Source organism: Astyanax mexicanus, chromosome 5 (assembly GCF_023375975.1).
Source record: "Astyanax mexicanus isolate ESR-SI-001 chromosome 5, AstMex3_surface, whole genome shotgun sequence".
Lineage (NCBI taxonomy): Eukaryota > Metazoa > Chordata > Actinopteri > Characiformes > Acestrorhamphidae > Astyanax > Astyanax mexicanus.
Window position 1 is genome coordinate 4138964 of NC_064412.1, and position 21358 is coordinate 4160321.

Consider the following 21358-nt stretch of genomic DNA (forward strand, 5'->3'; position numbering starts at 1 on the left):
CTTTTAAAAAGTGCTACTCTTTTTTTATTAGTTTTTTAATAAAATGTAAAAGAAAATGAATTAAACTCAAGATATGAGCAGAAATGTTTAGGTTCAAATTTACAAATGAAGCAATGTTTATTAGCCCTTGGCCAAACATACTGTATGTAATATAAATGTGTGTTGGGGGGGTTTATGGAAAATGTGTTTTGATATATGTTTTTCACAAAAAATGAGCCAATGCCAATGAGTTTGAGTTAGAAAAAATATTTTTTTAGTATCATTTGATGAAAAATGAAAACGGGTCCCACAGACCTGAACACCACACAAGGGTTAAATGAACACTATAAAATTTTGTAAATGCTAAATGGAATGTTTTTGAATGTTGTAGTATATTAAGCAAATAAACGATAAATACTGTCACTTTCATTCAGAAACCTTCTATTTTTCTGACTTTCGAACATAAACCAGATATAGTTACTGTTCTTTACATCTCAAAATATAGAAATGCAACTCAATTTCAACTTCAAATAAAATGTTTAATGTTTTACATAGAATTCCATTAAACGTGTAAAGTTTACAATATAAAAGTTGTAAAAGATGTATGCTTTAAAATGTGAAAATTTGACCTACTTATTTACACTCTGCAATGCAACTGGATCAGGAAAACCCAGTAATTAGACAGCATAGACAGCATTCGTTGGGCATGCTGTAGTGTTTGGTATCGTGGGGGAGCAAAAAATACATCTTGTGTGGCTCGAAACACACAAAAGGCATGAACTAATTCTTTAATTAATCACAGGCGTCTTTTGAGCTTAGCGTGAAATAAACCAATCAGTGTGTCAGTCATCATTCCCTTTAAGAAGCAGGTGAGCTCTGACTTTTGCGCATTCGTATCTTAACAGTGCGGAGCTTTTGTGCGTCTCAGCAGAGGATACTGAGCTGCGCATTCACGTTATGAAGATACACCAGCAGCTCATTTAAGGAAACAGCAATGTTTGTGGGTGTATGACTAGAGGGGGTGTACACACGCTGAGCGCTCCGGCATGGCTAAGATACGATTGGGTGCTGAGTGTTGACTGTTGTCAGGGTTTTAATCAGTCAGTGGCGCACCTGTATTTCCTGCTGCCAAGATGGAAACATGCCAGATATTTAGGTTGATTTTAGTCCATGGAGATTCTGTATTTTCTGTCACCACAATAGATATAGATATTTCTATACTCTGAAGCTATTTTAACAGCGCAGGCACAAGGTGTGAAAATAGACTGTAGATGGGGTGTAAGATAGCAATAAGCCTCTTGACGCACCTTGTGCAGAGGCCATAATATCTAGTCAGTGATTAATAAAATGTCTGGATCTGTTAATAAAAACAGAACTACAGAACTAGCAAAAATTTATTTATATGCCCCTGAAAGACACAACAAGTTTCTGAACAATAGCAATTTATTAATTATAAGCCATGTATGTATTTCTAATAAAAATAAATATTGGTTTCTTGTATCTGGGGTTGTGATCTAGTTGGAGCCACAGATCTGGGATTGAGGGCACACAGAAATAGGTCTGTTTTCCCGGCATGGCCGGCGCTAATTCTCAGCTGTGTCCCCCGTGGCAGTGGACAACACCATCACGTCCAGGCCAAAAAAAGCTCCTCCTGCTCCCCAAACCCTTCCATTTGTGACACCACACTGAACCCATCTGTCTGGGCAGGGTAAGCGAAGCGAATCGGCGGACGATTCCAGAGTCCATTTTTCCTTCTCATCATGCGAGACTGCTGGGTTTAAAGAAAACTGACTGGTCAGACTCACAGAGTGTGAGAGAACAGCGCAACGCGTGTCACAATGCTCATTGCTATCTCACACCTCAACAACAGTCTATTTTTATACCTTGCGCCTGTGCCGTTAAAATAGTGTCAGAGTTTAGGAATAAATCTACACTGATGGGTGTGGTGGTCTGAAAGTGAGGTGTGTTCAGGTAAACTTCTGATGTGTTTCTATCTTGGCGGTGGGAAATACAGGTGTGCCACTGACTGAATAAAACCCTGACAATAGTCAACAGTCAGCATCCAAGCTGCCCAATCCTATCTTAACTATGCAGGAGCTCCGTGCATGTTCAGTGTGTGAACACTTCTGCTCGATAAACACACACACAAGAATGCATATCCAGCTTTTACTTCAACAATAAACAGAATAAAGAATAAAATATCATAACTGTTCCCTTAAATGAGCTGCTGGTGTAGCTTCACAGTGTGAACAAGCAGCTCAGTATCTGTCTCTGCTGAGACGAACAAAAGCGCCGCACTGTTAAGATACAAACGTGCCAAAGCCAGAGCTCACCTGGCTGTTATAGGAAATTACAACTGGCACACTGATTATTTTGAGTTACGCCCAAAACACACCCATGATTAATTAAGGGAACTAGTACATATGCATGAAGAGAGCCAACAGACCACGAGTTGGGCATGACTAAATGACAGGAGTGTAGCCAGAACATAACATTAAAAAAAAAAATTCTCTCTCAACATTCTCAGGAGATGATGTGGAATATTCTTGGCCTGTTCATATGCTGGTAAGAAAGGCAAACCTCCCATACGACTGCCTGAAAGAACCTGATAAGAGGATGTTGCACTTTTACACTGTGAAGCATTGCTTATTTTTTTAACAGAAATGTTATTACAGAACAGTAATAAGGAGGAAATATTTTAAAGCATGTTACAAAATACCTAGAGAGGACAGATGAGCCAGATGATCTTTTACACAACTGAAAAAGAGGAAAATGCTTTTCAAAGCGTTTCAGAAATGATGCATTAATTTAAAAAGCCACATGCCCTAAACCACACATCTACTGTAATAATGTGAAAAGGAAATAAAAGAAGCTGATTATGTAATTCCCCATCGTGTCGTTACTCGAGACATTTCATAATTAATAAGAATGCCCTGGACTCTGATGGATTTGCGAACAATAAGGCTTGTGTACCAGTTTCAGGCAGAGATCAGATAGATGCATGTAGGATAAGTATCATCCTACAGGGCGAGAGAGAGAGAGAGAGAGAGAGAGAGAGAGAGAGAAAGAGAGAGACGACGAGAGCACAGAGCGCGAGGGTGAGAGAGAGAGAGAGAGAGAGATAGAGAAAGAGAGAGAAGACGAGAGCGTGGAGCACGAAGGCGAGAGAGAGAGAGAGAGAGAGAGAGAGAGAGAGAGACGACGAGAGCGCAGAGCGCGAGAGAGAGAGAGAGACAGAGAGAGAGATAGAGAAAGAGAGAGACGACGAGAGCGCAGAGCGCGAGGGCGAGAGGGCGAGAGGGCGAGGGAGAGAGAGAAATGACGAGAGCGTGGAACGCAAGGGCGAGAGAGAGAGAGATACAGAGAGATACAGAGAGAGAGAGAGAGAGGGAGAGTAAACTTTACTTTATTTAGTAAACTTTACTTCATTTATTTTTGCTGAATCAATCCTTTCTTTAAGTAAACTTTACTTAATTTATACAATATTACTCAAATAAGTTATGATACATAATATATTATAATTCCTGATATTTAAATATTTTTAGTTGAAACACACATATTACATTCTCTCAACACATGGGTGGCATGTAATACATTCTTTTTATACTACAAAATGTTTACAAAATAAATCTTTGAGATTATGTTAATATTTGAATGTATGTTTTAACTAAAAATATTTACATTTCAGGAATTATAATATATTATGTATCATACATTAATTGAGTAATATTGTTTGTCAGTTGTAAATTTCTATTATAAATGTCTTATAAATGAATTGGTCAACACAGTTTCCGCACCTCCTTTGCACAGTTTGCACTATAATCCACAGTGCTAGTGATCCAGCGCTGTTTTCAGATGGGTGATTGGTGAATATGTACTGCAGTGGCATTAAGGCACATTTCGTGCAGAGCTCACACACTCACACACACACACATCTGACCCTCAGTGTTTCTGATCTCCAATCTGCCGGCGTAATTCCCGCCTCCTGATTACTGAGCTCCAGATTTCGCACTGCGCTGCTTCCAGAGAGCAGCAGTTGACAGCTGTGTGGAGGAGCTTCAGCTGGGAGGCCTGAGGACACGGATGAGCTGCAACTTTAACATTAACAAGTGTGACATCACATGGCAAAATCCCTCAGTGTCAAATGAACTCTTGCTGTGGTTATTTCTGTCCATCTGGGCTTAAATGAACATTTTCGGAGGTGACCGTTAGACTCTGGGGATTTTGCTGGGTGCAGATGCTGAAATAAAACAAGGCTGGAGTGATTTCCTCTGAAATCTTTAAAGGTCTCATTCCAATCGTTTTTCTATTCATTTTAAAACGTCTAGTTGTGGTAAATCTCTAGTATGTATGAATGATTGCCATGTGAGCTGTTTTTTGTAAAAAAAAAAAGAGGTGCTCTGGTGATCCGTTATAACAGTCCTTTAATCTGGTGGACGAGGAATGATAGAATTTTGGCTCCTGCTCATGAATATTCATACATGCAAACATATCATCTCTGATTGGCTAACATCACTGTGAGGTAGCGAGATGGTTAACAGCGTTATATGTTACTTTACAACATGTGTAATAATGCCCTGCTAAGTGCAGTTCAGCCTATACTGACCTAGTCTTAGAGTCTCTGTAAAACACCAAATCCACCGGAGATCCTATTTAAACCTATAGTTACTCACACACAGAGGTGGGTAGTCCAGGTCCAGAAAGTAAAAATCCATGGACTGGATTTATATCACAGCAAAAAGAACTCCCTCAGAGTGGATTTCAACTCTTTCCCAGGGTTTATATACAGTAGCTCCACACTGTTTGGAGTTAAATCAACACTTTGAAAATAGTTAAACAATTAACACTTTGAGCTTTAACTTTTTTGTTGTATTTGTTTAACTCCCTAAATTGTTATGTTACCACTGAAAATAGTTAAAAAATAAATAAGAAAAAGATTAGTTAATTTATATGACTATTTACTATTGAATTATTATTATTCTGGGAGGTTAGCAGAATAAAACATCCCTGCTTACGTCCTGACGGTGTATTTATTTTTTTTCCATTGCATGGGAAGTTTAATCCTGAATTGCAGTTTTCAGTGCATTTCCAACACTTTTCATAATGTACAGTACATAATATGGTAACTTGCTCTTATAGCCTACAACACATTGGCTGGGCAAACAACCATTATTTAAAAGATAATGGAATAATTGGGCGGAGTTTATTAAATCTCTGTGGAGTTGGCCAGTATTTATTGGGTTTATTTGAGTTAACAGTGAAATATTCAACTCTGAGCTGTTTAACGTCTGTTTTCTGTGAATCAGTTGGAAGAGTTCAGAGTCATATGCTTCTATAAGCCATTCGATTGGCTCCTTTCTTATGATGTCACCATAAAGAAAACCTCAAATCCACCTCTCACTGGTCTAACCCCCTACCAGAGCCACACCCACTAGATCAGTTAAAAAAACACTATTTCAGCCTGCTGGTTGAGAACATCAGACAGTACACAGCAGGATTAGCCAGTAGACTTCGTCTGAGGGAGGGACCTGTACCTACTGTCTGCAAGCTAATAGGCAAAGTGTAAGCATTATTCATTAAGGTTACGCTGCCTGAAGGTACTTTCGAACCTAAGTAAAAGTAACATTAGGATGAAATTATTTTTGCATTGATTTATCAGTCTACTCAGGCTTTAGTAGGAACAGTTTTTTGAAGGTGTGTAACATGCTTACCATATAATCGGCATATTTTAACATTGTTAATTGCTTGTAAACAAGCACTATTTTTGTTTCTTGTAAAGGTTTTATGTTATTAAAGGTAGAAGGTAAGTATTTTTAAAAGTATTATGCGCAAAATGCGTAGAAATGTAACCATATCATAATTTCTGACCTTCAAAATGTATTATGGACTCGATACAGGTGCTCCATTCTGCCCTCACCACATGTATTCCCAGTTTTAAGCAGCACACTGATTGGATGTGAAGATGGATGTGAACCTGGCCAACCCAAACCGCCAGCTCACCACATGACGAGTGTTCCAGGAGCTTCTGGCAGACGTGAGTTCTGCGAACAGCGACCTATTCACTCTGATTTTGTCTTCGCTGAAGTAAATGAGAAAAGAGTGGATCTAGTTAAGCTCCACGCCTCCTTCTGCCATCGAAATGAAAAATGAATGTGCAGGAAGGAAGGAATGGATTAGGGATTGAGTAAAGAGAGAAAGAGAGAGAGAGAGAGAGAGAGAGAGAGAGAGAGAGAGAGAGAGAGAGAGAGAAAGAGAGAATGAATTACTAAACATTTAAGAAATTGGAAAAATAAGAGATAATTTTGGACTGCCGAGAATATATCAGCATGTCACTGTCTGAGAGATATTAGTTAACATATACAGTACCTCACCATACCTCACTATACTTCACTATGCCTCACTTCACGTCACACCTACCTCATCATAGCACACAATACCTCATCACGCCTTACTATACCTCACCATTCCTCTTTACACTTCACCATACCTCACTATATCTCACTATACCTTACCACACATCACTGTAACTCAATATACCTCACCACGCTTCATAATAATTTCACTATACCTCACTAGAGCTGATGAAATATTACAGAAATCTGAAAAAAAAAAACACCTCACTACACCTCATCATGCCTCACCATACCTCACTACACTTCACTATACCTCACCATACCTCACTACACTTCACTATACCTCACCATACCTCACTGTACATGCCTCACTATACCTCATCATTGTATCTCACCATATCTCAACTTACCTTACCTACTTCACAGTACCTCACTATGCCTCACTAGAGCTGATGAAATTTACAGAATTAGATACTTACAGAATTAGAAAAAATACCTCACCATACCACACTGTGCCTCACTATACCTCACTGTACATCACCATTCTTCACCTACCTCATCAAAGCTCACGATAACTCACCATATCTCACTTTAACTCACCACACTTCATTATACATCACTACACCTCATCACATTTCACTACACATCACTATACCTCACCACACTTCACTACACATCACCATACCTCACTTTACCTCACTAAACCTCACTTAACCTCACCGTGCCTCACCTTACTTTATTATACCTCACCACAAATCACTATACCTCACTATATATCACCATTCCTCATCTACCTCATCATAGCTCACTATACCTCCCCATGCCTCACTATACTATAATGAACGAGAGAGAGAGAGAGACACAGAGAGAGTGAGAGACAGAGAGAGTGAGAGAGTAAAGAACAGGTGAGGTCTGCATGCTGAGTATGGAGTGATGGAGGAAAGCAGGAGGTGGTGTTTTCTTGCTGAATAAACACATTGTGAGCATCTGGCCCGTTTTTTATATGTGCAGATTATTAGCACAACATTTCTGCTTCACAAATCCAAAGGTCAAAATATCCTCCCAGCAACAAACCGAGCTTCCTGTTTTAATTTGAGTTTTATATATATACAGTATTTCCTGCAGGTGCAGAGAAACACACTGCAGTGCAGCAGATCTACAGCAGCCTCCCAAAGAGAAAAACTAAACAACGAGCTCATGCAGAAATATGATATTTGGTATCAATGTATTGATTTAGAATATAAGACTTTCACTGCCTGGGTCAATATCAATATAATGTTTTCTGCTCCCAGAATTCTACTAGTGAATTTACTTTGGAGATACTTTGAGCTTGTTAATTGTGTAAAAATGCCATTTTTTGCATGGGCAATGCTATACCCCTACCACTGTTTTTTTTTTTTTTTTTTTTTTGTCAATTGGACAGTTTACACTTTCTCACAGAGGACCTTTAATTTGGAAATGCCTACCAACTCATTTAAAAATCTGCACTAGTATCATTAGTTTCAAAAAACAGCTAAAAACATATCTACACTCACTGTAACCAATCTAAATACTAAAGATATGCTACATATTAATATTACATATTAATATTACAATTATCATTACTTTTTTTCTCTGTGTTTCTCTTATAATTTCCTTGGAGGGAAAGTACTTTGTACGAGCCTCTTTTAGACTTTTTTCACAGTCTCTGCACAGTTTGTTTGTTTGTTTGAACTTTTCAACAAAAGTTCATACTCGTTATCATGATTCACTACAAACCAAGGTAATTTTATACCAGATTTCTCCTTTAAGGGGGTTTTCACACCAGCACTATTTGGTCCGGTTTAAACGAACTCTGGTCTGTTTGTAACTTTAGTGCGGTTCGATTGAGCAGGTGTGAAAACAGTAATCCCACTCGGGTGCGGATAAAAAAAAAAAAAACGGACCGAGACCAGCTAGAGGAGGTGGTCTCGGTCCGGTACCAAACGAATTCTGGAGCAGTTTGCTTGTGGTGAGAACGTGATCCGGTCTCGATCAGATCCAGCTATTAAATATAGTCCATTTATTTGAGCTAAACGGCTGATAAGACGCAGTTTAAACTGATATATTAGCCCGATAACGCTAATTACCACAGCTAAGAACTGCACTGCATTCACTGCTCACAGCCGCGTGACTCTGTTTACTATGTTTACATCTGCGCTGCACGTAGAAACGCTATGTTTAAAAGCGCAATGTTTCAACGTTCAGTGTAAAAACACATATATGCGCTGGAACACAGAATCTTCTCGCTATATTTACTTTTTGTATATGTATATTTACTTCCACGCCAGACCACGCTCTGACCAATCAGAGGACACAGGCTGCTCGCGTGGTTTATTGATGCGCATTTTGGTGCGTTTACATTTATGCCTGTGTGAAACCAAACTAAACAGAGGGAGAAAACGCTCCAAGTAAACTAACTCATCAACTGATTTGGACCAGAGAAACGAACTACAGGTGTGAAAACGCCCTAAGAGACTCAGATGGGGAAAAAAAAATCTAATTAATTGTAGTTGTTGCATGCTTTTGTTTGTATAGAGTATAAAGCTACCACTCAAAAGTCCTAATTCTGTTTAAGTACGTTGTTAAAACCAGCATTTAATTAAAATAATAATATAATCCAAACCAAATTCAACCAATTCAACAATATAGATTTAACATACTGTATTTTACAGCACACAGTAACCACAATGCTAACAGTTTATAGTCCATATCTAACTGCTATCTGTTCAAATTCACTTATTTATAAAGTTCTAACTAAACGTTCACTCTTTCTGCAGTATCACCAGTGTGCTGTGCTCACTAAAGGCCTGAGTGAGAGTGTGTGTGTCTGAATATCGTGAGTGTGTGAGGTGACCTCACTGCAGACAGCACACCTTCCTGCTAACAACAACAGATGGAGAGCTAACACACGCCAGAGAACTCACTGTATGATACTGGCCCACTGTAATGACCAGCTTATGTGTGTGTATGAGTGTGTGTGTGTGTGTGTGTGTGTTAGGGTTGGGACAAAATATCGATATCACAATTTAATGCATTGTTTTCGTTTGTGATACATTATCAATACTTGTTATCACATAATAAGATATTTATTGAAACATAGGTACTCTAAACCATAGACTGTATATAGCTGGACAGAGCATCGTCTCTTAAAAGTGAAGCCACCACAGGTCGGGCGCCCCCTGCTGTTCGGCTGCAGAAACCTGTGTAACTCCACCCATCCCCATAGGTTTCAATGGCAAAACAGACAACTTTCAATCACGTTTTTTTCTAATATACTGTAATTCTACCTCCATTATTTAAATGCAGCAGCTAGTGTAACCTCTGCTTATATTGTCAAATTACTATATCCCCACAGAATTCGGTTTTTAAAACTTTATTCAGCTCTATTCAAAAAAGGTGTGGTTATGGTAAAAGAGCTGGTTATGGGCGGGACCATTAACAGACCGTCAGCTCCGCTCCGCCCCGCTCTGCAGTCTGTGACCGCGAGGCAGCACTCAGGGGCGGGGTTATTTAAATGAGTAGGCGGTCTCTCCACAGCCTTTCTCCCTCCTCTGGTCTCTACTGCGCAGACTCTGGTCTCTGAATCGCCAAAATGGCGGAAGATTTTGGCTTCATTTTCATTGAATGAATGGGAACGGCGACACGGCGTCCATCTTTATATACAGTCTATGCTCTAAACTCCTTAAGTCAGTAGTTTCAGTGCCTTTCAGAATGAGCCATTTAAGGGCTCTGCCACCTTTATGCAAATAAGCTGTTACTATCCACGCCCCACTTAATGTTTCTCACATATTAGTGTTAGCATATGTAAAATGGCAAAAAAAGGACAAGCTAGTTCAATCTTAACTGTGATGAAAGCACATTATTTAGGCATACTGCTTCTCAGCTGTATATCCCCATCACTAGTGATGCCACAACACCAGGAGGGTGAAGACTGCTCATGCCCCATTGCTCTGATACATCAGCTCACAGACGCAGCCTTGTGCTGATCGACATCACCCTAGGAGTGATGTGGGGAAAGAGTGCCATCTACTGTACCCACCCAGAGAGAGCAAGGATAATTGTGATCTCTCAGGGCTCCGGCAGCTGATGGCAAGCGATCACTCTGAGCCCCTAGAGGAACATTATGGCACAGATCCCTCCCTCAGACGAAGTCTGCTGGCTAATCCTACTTTGTACTGACCAAACGACTCATAGAACAAATGAATCCTGACACCAAACTCTTTTAGCTGATTCACAGAAAATGGATAAAGGCATTCTTTGGTGTTTGGAGTGTTTATAGGGGCAGTCCAGACCCAAGTGGAAATACAAAAGCATGCAAAAAAGTGTGTGTGTGTGTGTGTGTGTGTACTCACTAAGCTGCAGAGTCATTGAGCTGGTACTCTCGGGAGCGGCCGAAGCAGCCCTGCACCCCGCTGTCGGCCCACAGTCTGCGGATCACGTTGGATAAATCGTCTGGGAGGATTCCCTGCTCTTCTGCTGCTGCAGACAGTGCAAAGAGCTGCCGTGCATCATCCTACACACACACACACACACACACACACAGAGAGTTTACTAAAAGACAATTCCAAAATTAGGGCAGTTTATTTAGTTAAAGGAAGAAAGGGCTGGAATTAACTTGTTCTGGATTGTCGTGGGATATATTTGTGGGATATATTTGGTGTTTTGTGGTCAGAACAGTAGTAATTCTCAGTCAAGCAGATGAACATCATCTAACTCAGGTTGGCACGTTTGGGGTAAAAGTGACTCAGAACCAGAAGCTCAAACCATGATGTTATACACAACCCCAAATCAGAAAAGTATAAAATATACAGTATATAAATGCTATCTTACATTTATAGCATGAACCCAAGATATGTAATGTCATGTCTGCTCAACTTCGTTTGTTAATATTAATACTGTATGTCTATACAATGCACTTCAGGCCTAAAACACATTGCAAAAAAATGGGATGAACTAATTATTAATAGTAAAAAAGTATATATACTGTATATATATATATATATATATATATATACATATATATACACACATATAATAAGCAGGTGATGTCAACAGGTGACTGTTATCATGATTTGTACTAAAGCAAATCATCAAAACCCTGAGCACCCTATTTTAGCGAAATATATAGGCGAGCTATGCACTGTGCAGCTTGATTTAGGGCATCTCAGTGTGTCTTTGCTATCATAACAATGGGAAAAGTACACCTTGCAGGGCTCAAAATGAGCAAAAGGCATATACTAATCATCTTAATTAATCATGGGTGTGTTTAATTTTGGGCGTAACATGAAACAAACCAGTCAGCATGTCACCTTCTCATCATTCCCTTTAAGAGTCAGGTGCGCTCTGATTTTGGCAGATTGCTATGTTAACGGTGCAGCTACCTGGACGTGTCCAAAAAACGCTTCTCAGCAGAGGAAACTGAGATGCTGGTTCACACTGTGATTCTGTTTATTATCAATGTAAAAGTTGGGTTTGTGCTGCTGTGTGTTCATGTGTGTTTGATAGCAATGCACATCTGATTGTTAATGACTGTCTAGGTTGTATTCAGTATTCAGTGGAGCACCTGTGTTTTCTGTTGCCAAGATAGAGATAGCAATACACCAGAAATTTACCTGAACACACCTCATTTCCAGACCACCCAACCATCAGTGTAGATATATTCAGAAGCTCTGTTGATATTTAAATTATGCAGGTGGAAGGTGTAAAAATAGACTGTTGGTGGGGTGTAAGATAGCAATGAGCTTCAAAATGCACCTTGCACAGGGTGTAAGATAAATATAGTATAGATATAAACTGTATATATACATACAGCCCTGTAAAAAAATAAAAATAAATAAGAGAGCACTTCAGTTTCTGAATGAGTTTCTCTGATTTTGCTATTTGTAGGTTTATGTTTGAGTAAAATGAACATTGTTGTTTTATTCTATAAACTACAGACAACATTTCTCCCAAATTCCAAATAAAAATATTGTCATTTCGAGCATTTTTTTTGCAGAAAATGAGAAATGACTGAAATCACAAAAAAAGATGCAGAGCTTTCAGACCTCAAATAATGCAAAGAAAACAAGTTCATATTCATACAGATATAAGAGTTCAGAAATCAATATTTGGTGGAATAACCCTGGTGGTTTTTAATCACAGTTTTCATGCATCTTGGCATCATGTTCTCCTCCACCAGTCTTACACACTGCTTTTGGATAACTTTATGCTGCTTTACTCCTGCAGTAAACTGCAGAAACTTAAGCAGTTCAGTTTGGTGGTTTGATGGCTTGTGATCATCCATCTTCCTCTTGATTATATTTCAGAGGTTTTAAAAGTGGTCTTTATGTTTTTCCAGAGCTGTATATATATATATATATATATATTGTGTGATTCGTACCGCTCTCGATGTGTCACTGTACTCGATCTTGAGGTTTCCCATGGCTTTGATGATGGCCATGATGGACTGGATGGTGTTGCTGTAGACCACAGCTCTGTACTGCTTACACTCGTCTTCTGAGTATCCGTCCTCGTGGATGATCCTGAAACACAACAAGTTTATAGAAGACACTGAATAAGTGGTGCTTTTATCTTGCGAAGCAAAAGAAAGTAAAGTCTTAAAAGATGAGAGAGATACGGCTCTTTGTTCAATACTGTAGGTGGATGTTTCTCTAATGGGAGTCAGGGAGAGGCAGAATTGATCTGAGTGCTCTGCCAGATTAGGATGGAGCACCACTCGAGGTTTAAAGAACTGCAGATTTCTGGAGCTCAGTCTGAGAGAGGCTTAATCAGCAGTTTGAGAGATACGGTAGATACAGTAGATGTGTGCTGGAACTGATCCAGAGCTTAAGCAAATATCCAGCTTTGTCAAACGTCCAAACTATAAGTAATCTGTGACTAAATCTATTGATTAAAGACTTTAATGCTTTAAGGTTCACACTACAAAACCCTAAAATCAAACCCTACACCTGACCCTAACCTTAACCCTTAATCAACCATAAAATCAAACCCTACACCTAACCCTAACCTTAACCCATAATCAACCATAAAATCTAACCCTACACCTAACCCTAACCTTAACCCTTAATCAAGCCTAAAATCTAACCCTACACCTAACCCTAACTTTAACCCTTAATCAACCATAAAATCTAACCCTACACCTAACCCTAACCTTAACCCTTAATCAAGCCTAAAATCTAACCCTACACCTAACCCTAACCTTAACCCTTAATCTACCCTAAAATCTAACCCTACACCTAACCCTAACCTTAACCCTTAATCTACCCTAAAATCTAACCCTACACCTAACCCTAACCTTAACCCTTAATCTACCCTAAAATCTAACCCTACACCTAACCCTAATCTTAACCCTTAATCAACCATAAAATCAAACCCTACACCAAACTTAATCTAAACTTAAAATCTAACCCTAAACCCAATCCTAAAATATTAAGATAAGTGTTTGGGTTAGAGTTGAATGTAGGGTTTTATTCAATAGAGAATCATTTACTTTCACCATTTAGTTCATTTGCATTTAATAGACATGTAGTTGAATGTTAGTTGGGCATCAAATAGGCCATCAAATGGACCATCCAAGTAAAGTGTTACCTATTTGTTTCCCAGAGCTGTATATATATAAGCACCATTGCTATTTAAATGACACAGGCGGAATATGTGAAAATAGACAATGAGCGTCAGCATGCACCTTTTGCACTGTGTGAGATAGGGCTCAATATGTGTTTCTGCATTTAAATACTTGAAAAACACATGTGCCCTATCTTAAGCTATGTTTTTTTTTTTTACATTACTGTATTGGGTTATTTGCTGAACTTTCCCTTTAACCCACTTCACTGGCCAGTCTTCCAATCTTTATCATTATATGTTATCCATTATATAACTGCAGCATTAGGACAAAAATGAACCAGCACTTAGCTCTTCTTGTTTTACCCCTGTAAGATTTTTATTTGGCCTAAAGTGAACACAGGGGGAGTTATGTGTCTGTTTGAGCTGCTTTTCTATTTTTCGCTGTGTAATAACTCGGCTTTGGAACTCGCCACTGCACTGGCTCATGAAAAATGGATCTGGAGCCCGAGCGCCCCAGAGAAATGTGAATTATTAAACCATTCAAGGCCGTGCATGTGTGTAACTGTGTGTGTGTGTGCTCAGCTGTGTGTCTATGTGTGTCCCTGTGTAATCACAGTCTTTCAATTGCATTGAAAGTAATACCCCAGGCACTCAAACACACATTAATCAGAGAGGGAGAGAGGGTACACTTTTCAAACAAGCTCAGGAACGGCTCGCCAAGACCTCGCAATGCAGCGTATATTTTATATTAATGCTGACGACGGCACCAAAACATGCCTAGAGCTGAGAACTAGAGCTGTTCTGCAGCAAATGAAGGAACTATCCTTTATTACTATAGTGCTTTTAATGAAATCAAATGCTCACTGTTTAATATTTTAGTATATATACAGTACAGGCCAAAAGTTTGGACACACCTTCTCTTTTTCAATGCGTTTTCTTTATTTTCATGACTTTTTACATTGTAGATTCTCACTGAAGCATCAAAACTATGAATGAACTCATGTGGAGTTTTATGTACTTAATAAAAAATGAGCTGAACCTCCACAGTCACCGGACCTGAACCCAATCCAGATGGTTTGGGGTGAGCTGGAGCACAGAGTGAAGAAGGCAAAGGGGCAACAAGTGCTAATAAACACCTCTGGGAACTCCTTCCTTCAAGAAGGAAAACTTTTCATTTCAGGTGGCCACCTCTTAAAGAAGCTCTTTGAGAGAATGATGCCAAGAGTGTGCAAAGCAGTAATCAGAGCAAAGGGTGGCTATTTTGAAGAAACTAGAATATAAAACATGTTTTCAGTTATTTCACCTTTTTTTATTAAGTACATAAAACTCCACATGTGTTCATTCATAGTTCTGATGCTTCAGTGAGAATCTACAATGTAAATAGTCATGAAAATAAAGAAGAAAACGCACTAAAAAAGAGAAGGTGTGTCCAAACTTTTGGCCTGTACTGTATATATTTATATACTGTGTATATATTTCTGTAAAAGAGACATATTTTATTAGAAACTGATCTTGATGAAGTTATGCTGCCATGTTATGCTTCTAAAAAAGTGAAAAGTGACTTTATTTCACTTTAATTCAGTTCAAAATGTTCCAAAAAATCTTTTTCTCAGAAAATTAGAATATTATATACTGTAAGACCATTTTTTACCATACTTTTGGCAGTGTGGGCAGTGTGCCAAGTCCTGCTGGAAAATGAAATCCGCATCTCCATAAAAGTTGTCAGTAGCAGAGGGAAGAAGCATGAAGTGCTGTAAGATTTTGTGGGAAAACAAAACTGCACTGACTTTAGACTTGATAATAAAACACAGTGGATCTACACCAGCAGATGACATGTCTCTCCAAACCATCATTGATTGGTGGAAACTTCACACTAGATCTCGAGCAGTTTGGACTGTGTGTCTCTCCACTCTTCCTCCAGACTCTGATCCCTTGATTTTTTTCTAAATGAAATGTAAAATTTACGGATGATCAGTGATGGTTTGGAGAGACATGTCATCTGCTGGTGTTGATCCACTGTGAGCTTCAAAAGACTCTGGGAAACTGGAGAAAACTGCTACAGGAAGACGTCTGGCTGACCCACATGGAAACAGCTTTAGCCTTTAGCTCAGATTAACATGATTGGACTCTTAGTTTTAGTTTTACACTGGAGGTTTGTGCTATAATGTGTAATATTTGTACTGCTGTTCTGATCTACAGTACTCAAGCACAGCAGTGCCAATATTACATGTTATAGCACTCCCTCTCGTGTATTATTGGTTGAATGACCTCACAATTATTATTATTTTATTGGAATGTACAGACTTTACAGCACAGAGCACAGGAATTAATGTTGATTATAGCAGAGCTTTATTCAGCTGCACTCTTTTTCAGGCTTTCAGCTAATCTGGATGGCACTGCATTAATAACATCCTGTGGAAAGAGTGGAAACGATTCTGTTATTTTCAGCGTTTTAATGAAAAGAACAGAGTGCTGGTTTCAGTACAAGCTGTTTGGAGCTCTGCAGCGTCACGCTGTTATTATTTCTCCCGTCCAGAGGGTTGGCTTTGATTTAACGGGGGACACAGTTAGAGTATTTTACTCAGATAAACATAAAGATCTCACTTTCAGAATGAGCCATTTAAGGGCTCTGACACTTTTATGCAAATAAGCTGTTTCTGAACATGCCTTGTTTACGTTAAAAGTTTACCACGTTAGTGTCAGCTTGTGCTAAATGGCAAAACCTAAATCTAATCTAGCTGAAAGAAGCGCAAAATTCATCAAAATTATTTGAAAGAGGGTACAGATCCCTCCCTCAGAAGAAGTCTGCTGGCTAATCCTAAATTGTGTAATGTCTGAAGTTCTCAACAAAAATGATAGAAATGGAAAATCTTTAACTGTTTTTTTGGGTGGGGTTCTGGTGAGGGTTTGCAGGTGAGGGGCAGAGCAAGAGTGGTACTTATTGTAAAATCAGAATAAGGGAGGAGCATCCAAACGGCTTATAGAAAAATATGATTTCAGACAACAAACCCTTTCAGCTGATTCCTGATGGATAGATGAATGTTTTGGTGCTTGCAATGTTTCCAAGTGGAAATTAAGTGCATAATTCAATAGGAACTAAATTTATTTATTAAAAATATTAATAAGTCTACACATATCAATGTCATTATGTGTGTCAAAAAAGTAATATTATAATTATAAGTTTAAACAACTAATCTGAACCACTAACCTAAATTATTGCCATAAGACAGATTGGGTTCATTGATTCTTGCTTTTGGCAGCAGCCCTGTCCAGCACTGCTGGAGCAGCATTAGCATTAGCCGCAAACCTCACTAAGCGCTAGCTCTTTTGCTGTTCAGAGTAGAGTACTATTGGCTTGTAGCTTGCCGCTAACCCCGGCTAGCACTGCTAGAGCAGCATTAGCATTAGGAACGCTCAGGGTTCCTCAGAGTGGCACTGTCGGGTGGCATTAGTGGAAATCTGGTAATCTAAGCTTATTATAAATAAACTGAAATAAACAATTTTCAGAAGAGAAATCTGTGTAGATTAACATCCAGTGTTCGTTTGACTTTAATTTTTTTTATTTTATTTTTAAGGATTACGGTTTTACTTTACTTAGTCTAGTTTTACTTTAGCAGCAAGACCTGCTGAATTAGAAGGAAATATGGCGGCACCCCTGTTCCTTACTAGTGTTGCATAATGCGCCTTATAATGCGAAAAAATACGATTGCATGATGCACGATTGCACGGTGAGTGTGTATAAATGGTCAACACTAAACAATGCTATTATCATTTATCATTGTTATTATCATTGTATCACTATTATTATTATTATTAGAAGTAATGATATATATATATATATATATATATATATATATATATATATATATATATATATATATATATATATATCATTTATATCAGATATCATATTTTTTCCTTATCTTTTCTGCTCAGAACAAACAAATCAGCACCTTAAAAATCAGTAAGAGCTCCAGCAGAGTCCGGCAGAACTGCATTAAAACTAGGACAGCTTTAGGAGTCATTAGGAGACGGTGTTCATTAATCATGAGCAGATTGAGTCACATTTGGCTAAAAGCAGACTGATAAGGGTGCGCTGGTGCTGTGTCTGGCACCGCAGGTCTACAAAGGAAATGAAACGCTGGCCAGAGATAAGCGATGAGATGCTATAAAACACTGGAGCGCAGTATCTCTCCTTTGATGTCAATCATAGAACACTGAGGCCAAACAACAACAAAGGAGCAGCAGAGCTCTTTTACTTAAAGGAATCATTGTGTTTAGAGAAAAAAAAAACTGAACTGGTTTCAGTAATAAAATTACCTTTTCCTCCTATAAAAGAGCATCAAAGTTAATTTGAAAAAAAAAATCACATTATAGCATTTAGAACATGCAGTTCTAATTGTGCTACCCTAGTAGTATATATATCGTCACTGTCCAATGAAGAACATGTATATCCAAAACAGCAACTTTACACGAGAGAGAAAAACACTTGTAAACTTTCAATGGAAGTCAATTTAAAAAGAGTTTAAATACAAATCACATTTTGAGAGCCCCTTAATGGAGAGCTGGCTGTACACATACATTTGTTGACAAGCTAAAAGATACGAGAGAAAGAGAGAGAAAGAGATGGAGTTATGGTAATCTTTGTTTTATACGATGTGGTTCAGCTTCTGTGCTGTATTTAGGTCGGAGTTGGCCGTTACACTGTTTTAACTAAGTTTGACACCCAACTTTTTGGAGTTGTAGCACTCGCATGATGAGCTAGCATGCAGACAAAAGTATTTAAGGATTATCTTTTGTGTTTTCATATCATATGGAGATGGTGAGTTTTTGAAAAATGCTGATGAAACTGGAAAGAATTGAATATGTTTAAAAAATATCTGAAAATACGTGGATCAGGAGTTACTGCATATTTAAAGAATAACAAACATATCAAAAACAAGCCCTATCATGGATGATTAAGAGTAAAAATCTGGTAAATGTGGTTGTTTTTCAAAAAAAGACGGCTACTATATGTCAACCAATTCAATAAATGTTATATTTTTCAATATAAAACAATATAAAATTTCTTTAAGCAACACAGAGCTCATTAAATTAAACTGGAAAACTGACCTTAGGTTCTAACTGACCTTAATTATTTTATATTAAATGCTTCATGAAAGGCATACAGATATAGAGTAGAATAGAGGTAAAAAAAAGAGAGATATAAAAAAACTCTTTAACTCACTTCATCTGCTTTACAATGGTGCTTTTCCCAGATTCACCAGCACCTGCAGAGACAAGAACAGAAACTGAATCAATGAAAGTTTTTACGCTTCACATTAAAGCAGATTTTTTTGGGTCTTTTTGTTGCAATTTTTGCTCCTGGGCTCCCCCTACAGTAGCGGAGTATACGTCACTTTTACTCCACCGTCATAAATACAAATCACACTCTGAGAGACATGTCATCTGCTGGTGTTGATGCACTGTGTTTTATCAAGTCCAAAGTCAGTGCAGTGTTTTCCCGAAAAATCTGATAATGATACTCAACTCAACTTTACTTAACTCTTTAATTTTAAAGCACTTTAAAAACTACAACAGCTAAAACAAAGTGCTGTAGATAGATAATTATAAAACATTAAAACAAACACTTAAACAATAGGATAAAAATAAAAGAGTAAATGTTATTAAGAAAACAAATAAAATAGTAAAACTAAAACTACAATAATAAAGAAAGTATAAAAGACAATGAATAAAAATGTGTTTTAAGACTAGTTTTAAAAACAGACAGTGAAGAGGCCTGCTAAATGTGTAATGCTATGTTGTTCCTTAACTGATACAATAAAATATCTTCATATTTCCCACCTTTATATATTGTTTTTTTTTGTATTTTCATTCAATTCATTTTTTACATGACCATCTATTGACCTTTCTTCCTTCATTACAATTAAAACTGCCTGTTCTTCACCATGGTATTAAAAAATATCAAGACTGTGAGATTGAGTAATAATACTTGTATCTTATACATAAAAATAAATGACCTTTGTTCTGATTGGCTAAATATCTGATGGATATTTAAAGCAGGCTGTGATAAACCCTCTTTGTAACTTCATTGAAATAAAAATATATATATTTATAAAAATTGTTAGACCTGATTCTTTTTTTCGTCCACTAAATCAAAACGTTCCACATTAAAGCAGAATTATTTCTGTATTGTTGTTCAATTTTCCACTCACAGGCTCCTCCTACAGTAAGTGAGTATACGTCACTTTTACACCACTGTCATAAATACAAATCACACTTTAAGCACCACTCCATGGAGAGCTGTACACATGCATTTGTTGACAAGCTAAGAGATACAGAAGTGGTATCAGAAGGGAAGGAATAAAGTGGACTGAGGCAGTAGAAAATATTATAGGATTTTACAGTATTTTACTGTAATATGACTCTAAATCTAAACCACACTCTATTATTGGACTCGCCCTCACTGTAAACACAGTTGGTAAGGAATCTGATTGTTTTCCTGTGTTTTGGAGAATCGAGACAAATACGCTGCTTGTTTAAACGAGGGAGTGTTTTAATCTCGTCCATATCTGAGCACATCAGGCTTCCACACAGTGGAAATAACAACACAGCGTTCAGGACAGAGAACTGAGTCAACACACAGCTTCACACTGACACCAGACACGGCCTCGGCCGCCGTTCACTGAACTACTGGAAATTACTTTTCTTATTCGCTCAGTGTGGCACTGACTGACCTGCTACTGTGAATCTACAATACAGGACTAAAGAAAACTTAAAAACAGCTTTAAAAATAGGTTAAAATCAATATTTAGCAGTTTACAGTTAATGTTTATCAGCTTATGTCAGCTACTCAGAATAAGAGACGAGAGAGCTCAGATTACTTTGGGGTGGAGTAGAAAGCGACTCTACTATAGGAGAGGGGGACACACTTTCTATGACAAGCTGAAGATGCCTGAACTCCAACCCAAAATAATATGAACTCTCTCTTCTCTTCTTTTTCTCTTTCTCTTATTCCTGTAGTGTAATAAATGTAAAAAAAGAAAGAGAGAGAGAGAGGGAGAGAGAGAGACTGTGAGAGAAAGAAAGAGTGTGTGTGTGAGAGAGAGAGAGAAAGAGAGAGAGAAAGAGATAAAGAGATAGTGTGATAGAGAGACAGTGAAAGAAAATGAGAGTGAAAGAGAAAAAGAGAAAGAGACAGAGTGAGAGAGAAACAGTGAAACAAAGAGAGAGTGTGACATAAGTAAGGTATAAGTAAGGTGTGACAGATGGTGGCAGTGGTGGGATGGCAACACGCAGGACAGTGAAGGTGCCGAAGAGAACTGGTCTTCGTTCACAGAAGGTGGTTCCTGTAAAGACCAAAGCTCCTTTTACAGGATCAGACACAGATGAACCGTGGGACACAATGGACTCAGAGGGGGAATACACAGGAGGGGTGGAGG

General features: G+C 38.2%; 1 protein-coding gene across 2 annotated transcripts in view; it reads right to left on the reverse strand.

Annotated features, from left to right (window-relative positions):
- The window catches only part of gnai2b (guanine nucleotide binding protein (G protein), alpha inhibiting activity polypeptide 2b), a 112751-nt gene that overhangs the window by 13873 nt on the left and 77520 nt on the right, over positions 1–21358 (reverse strand). For both annotated transcript variants that reach the window (XM_022675538.2, XM_049479501.1), the window contains exons 2-4: positions 19144–19186; positions 12733–12874; positions 10706–10866 (exon numbers count right to left, since the gene is read on the reverse strand). In XM_022675538.2, the coding sequence (XP_022531259.2) occupies positions 10706–10866; positions 12733–12874; positions 19144–19186 (346 nt within the window). The remainder of the gene's footprint in view (positions 1–10705; positions 10867–12732; positions 12875–19143; positions 19187–21358) is intronic.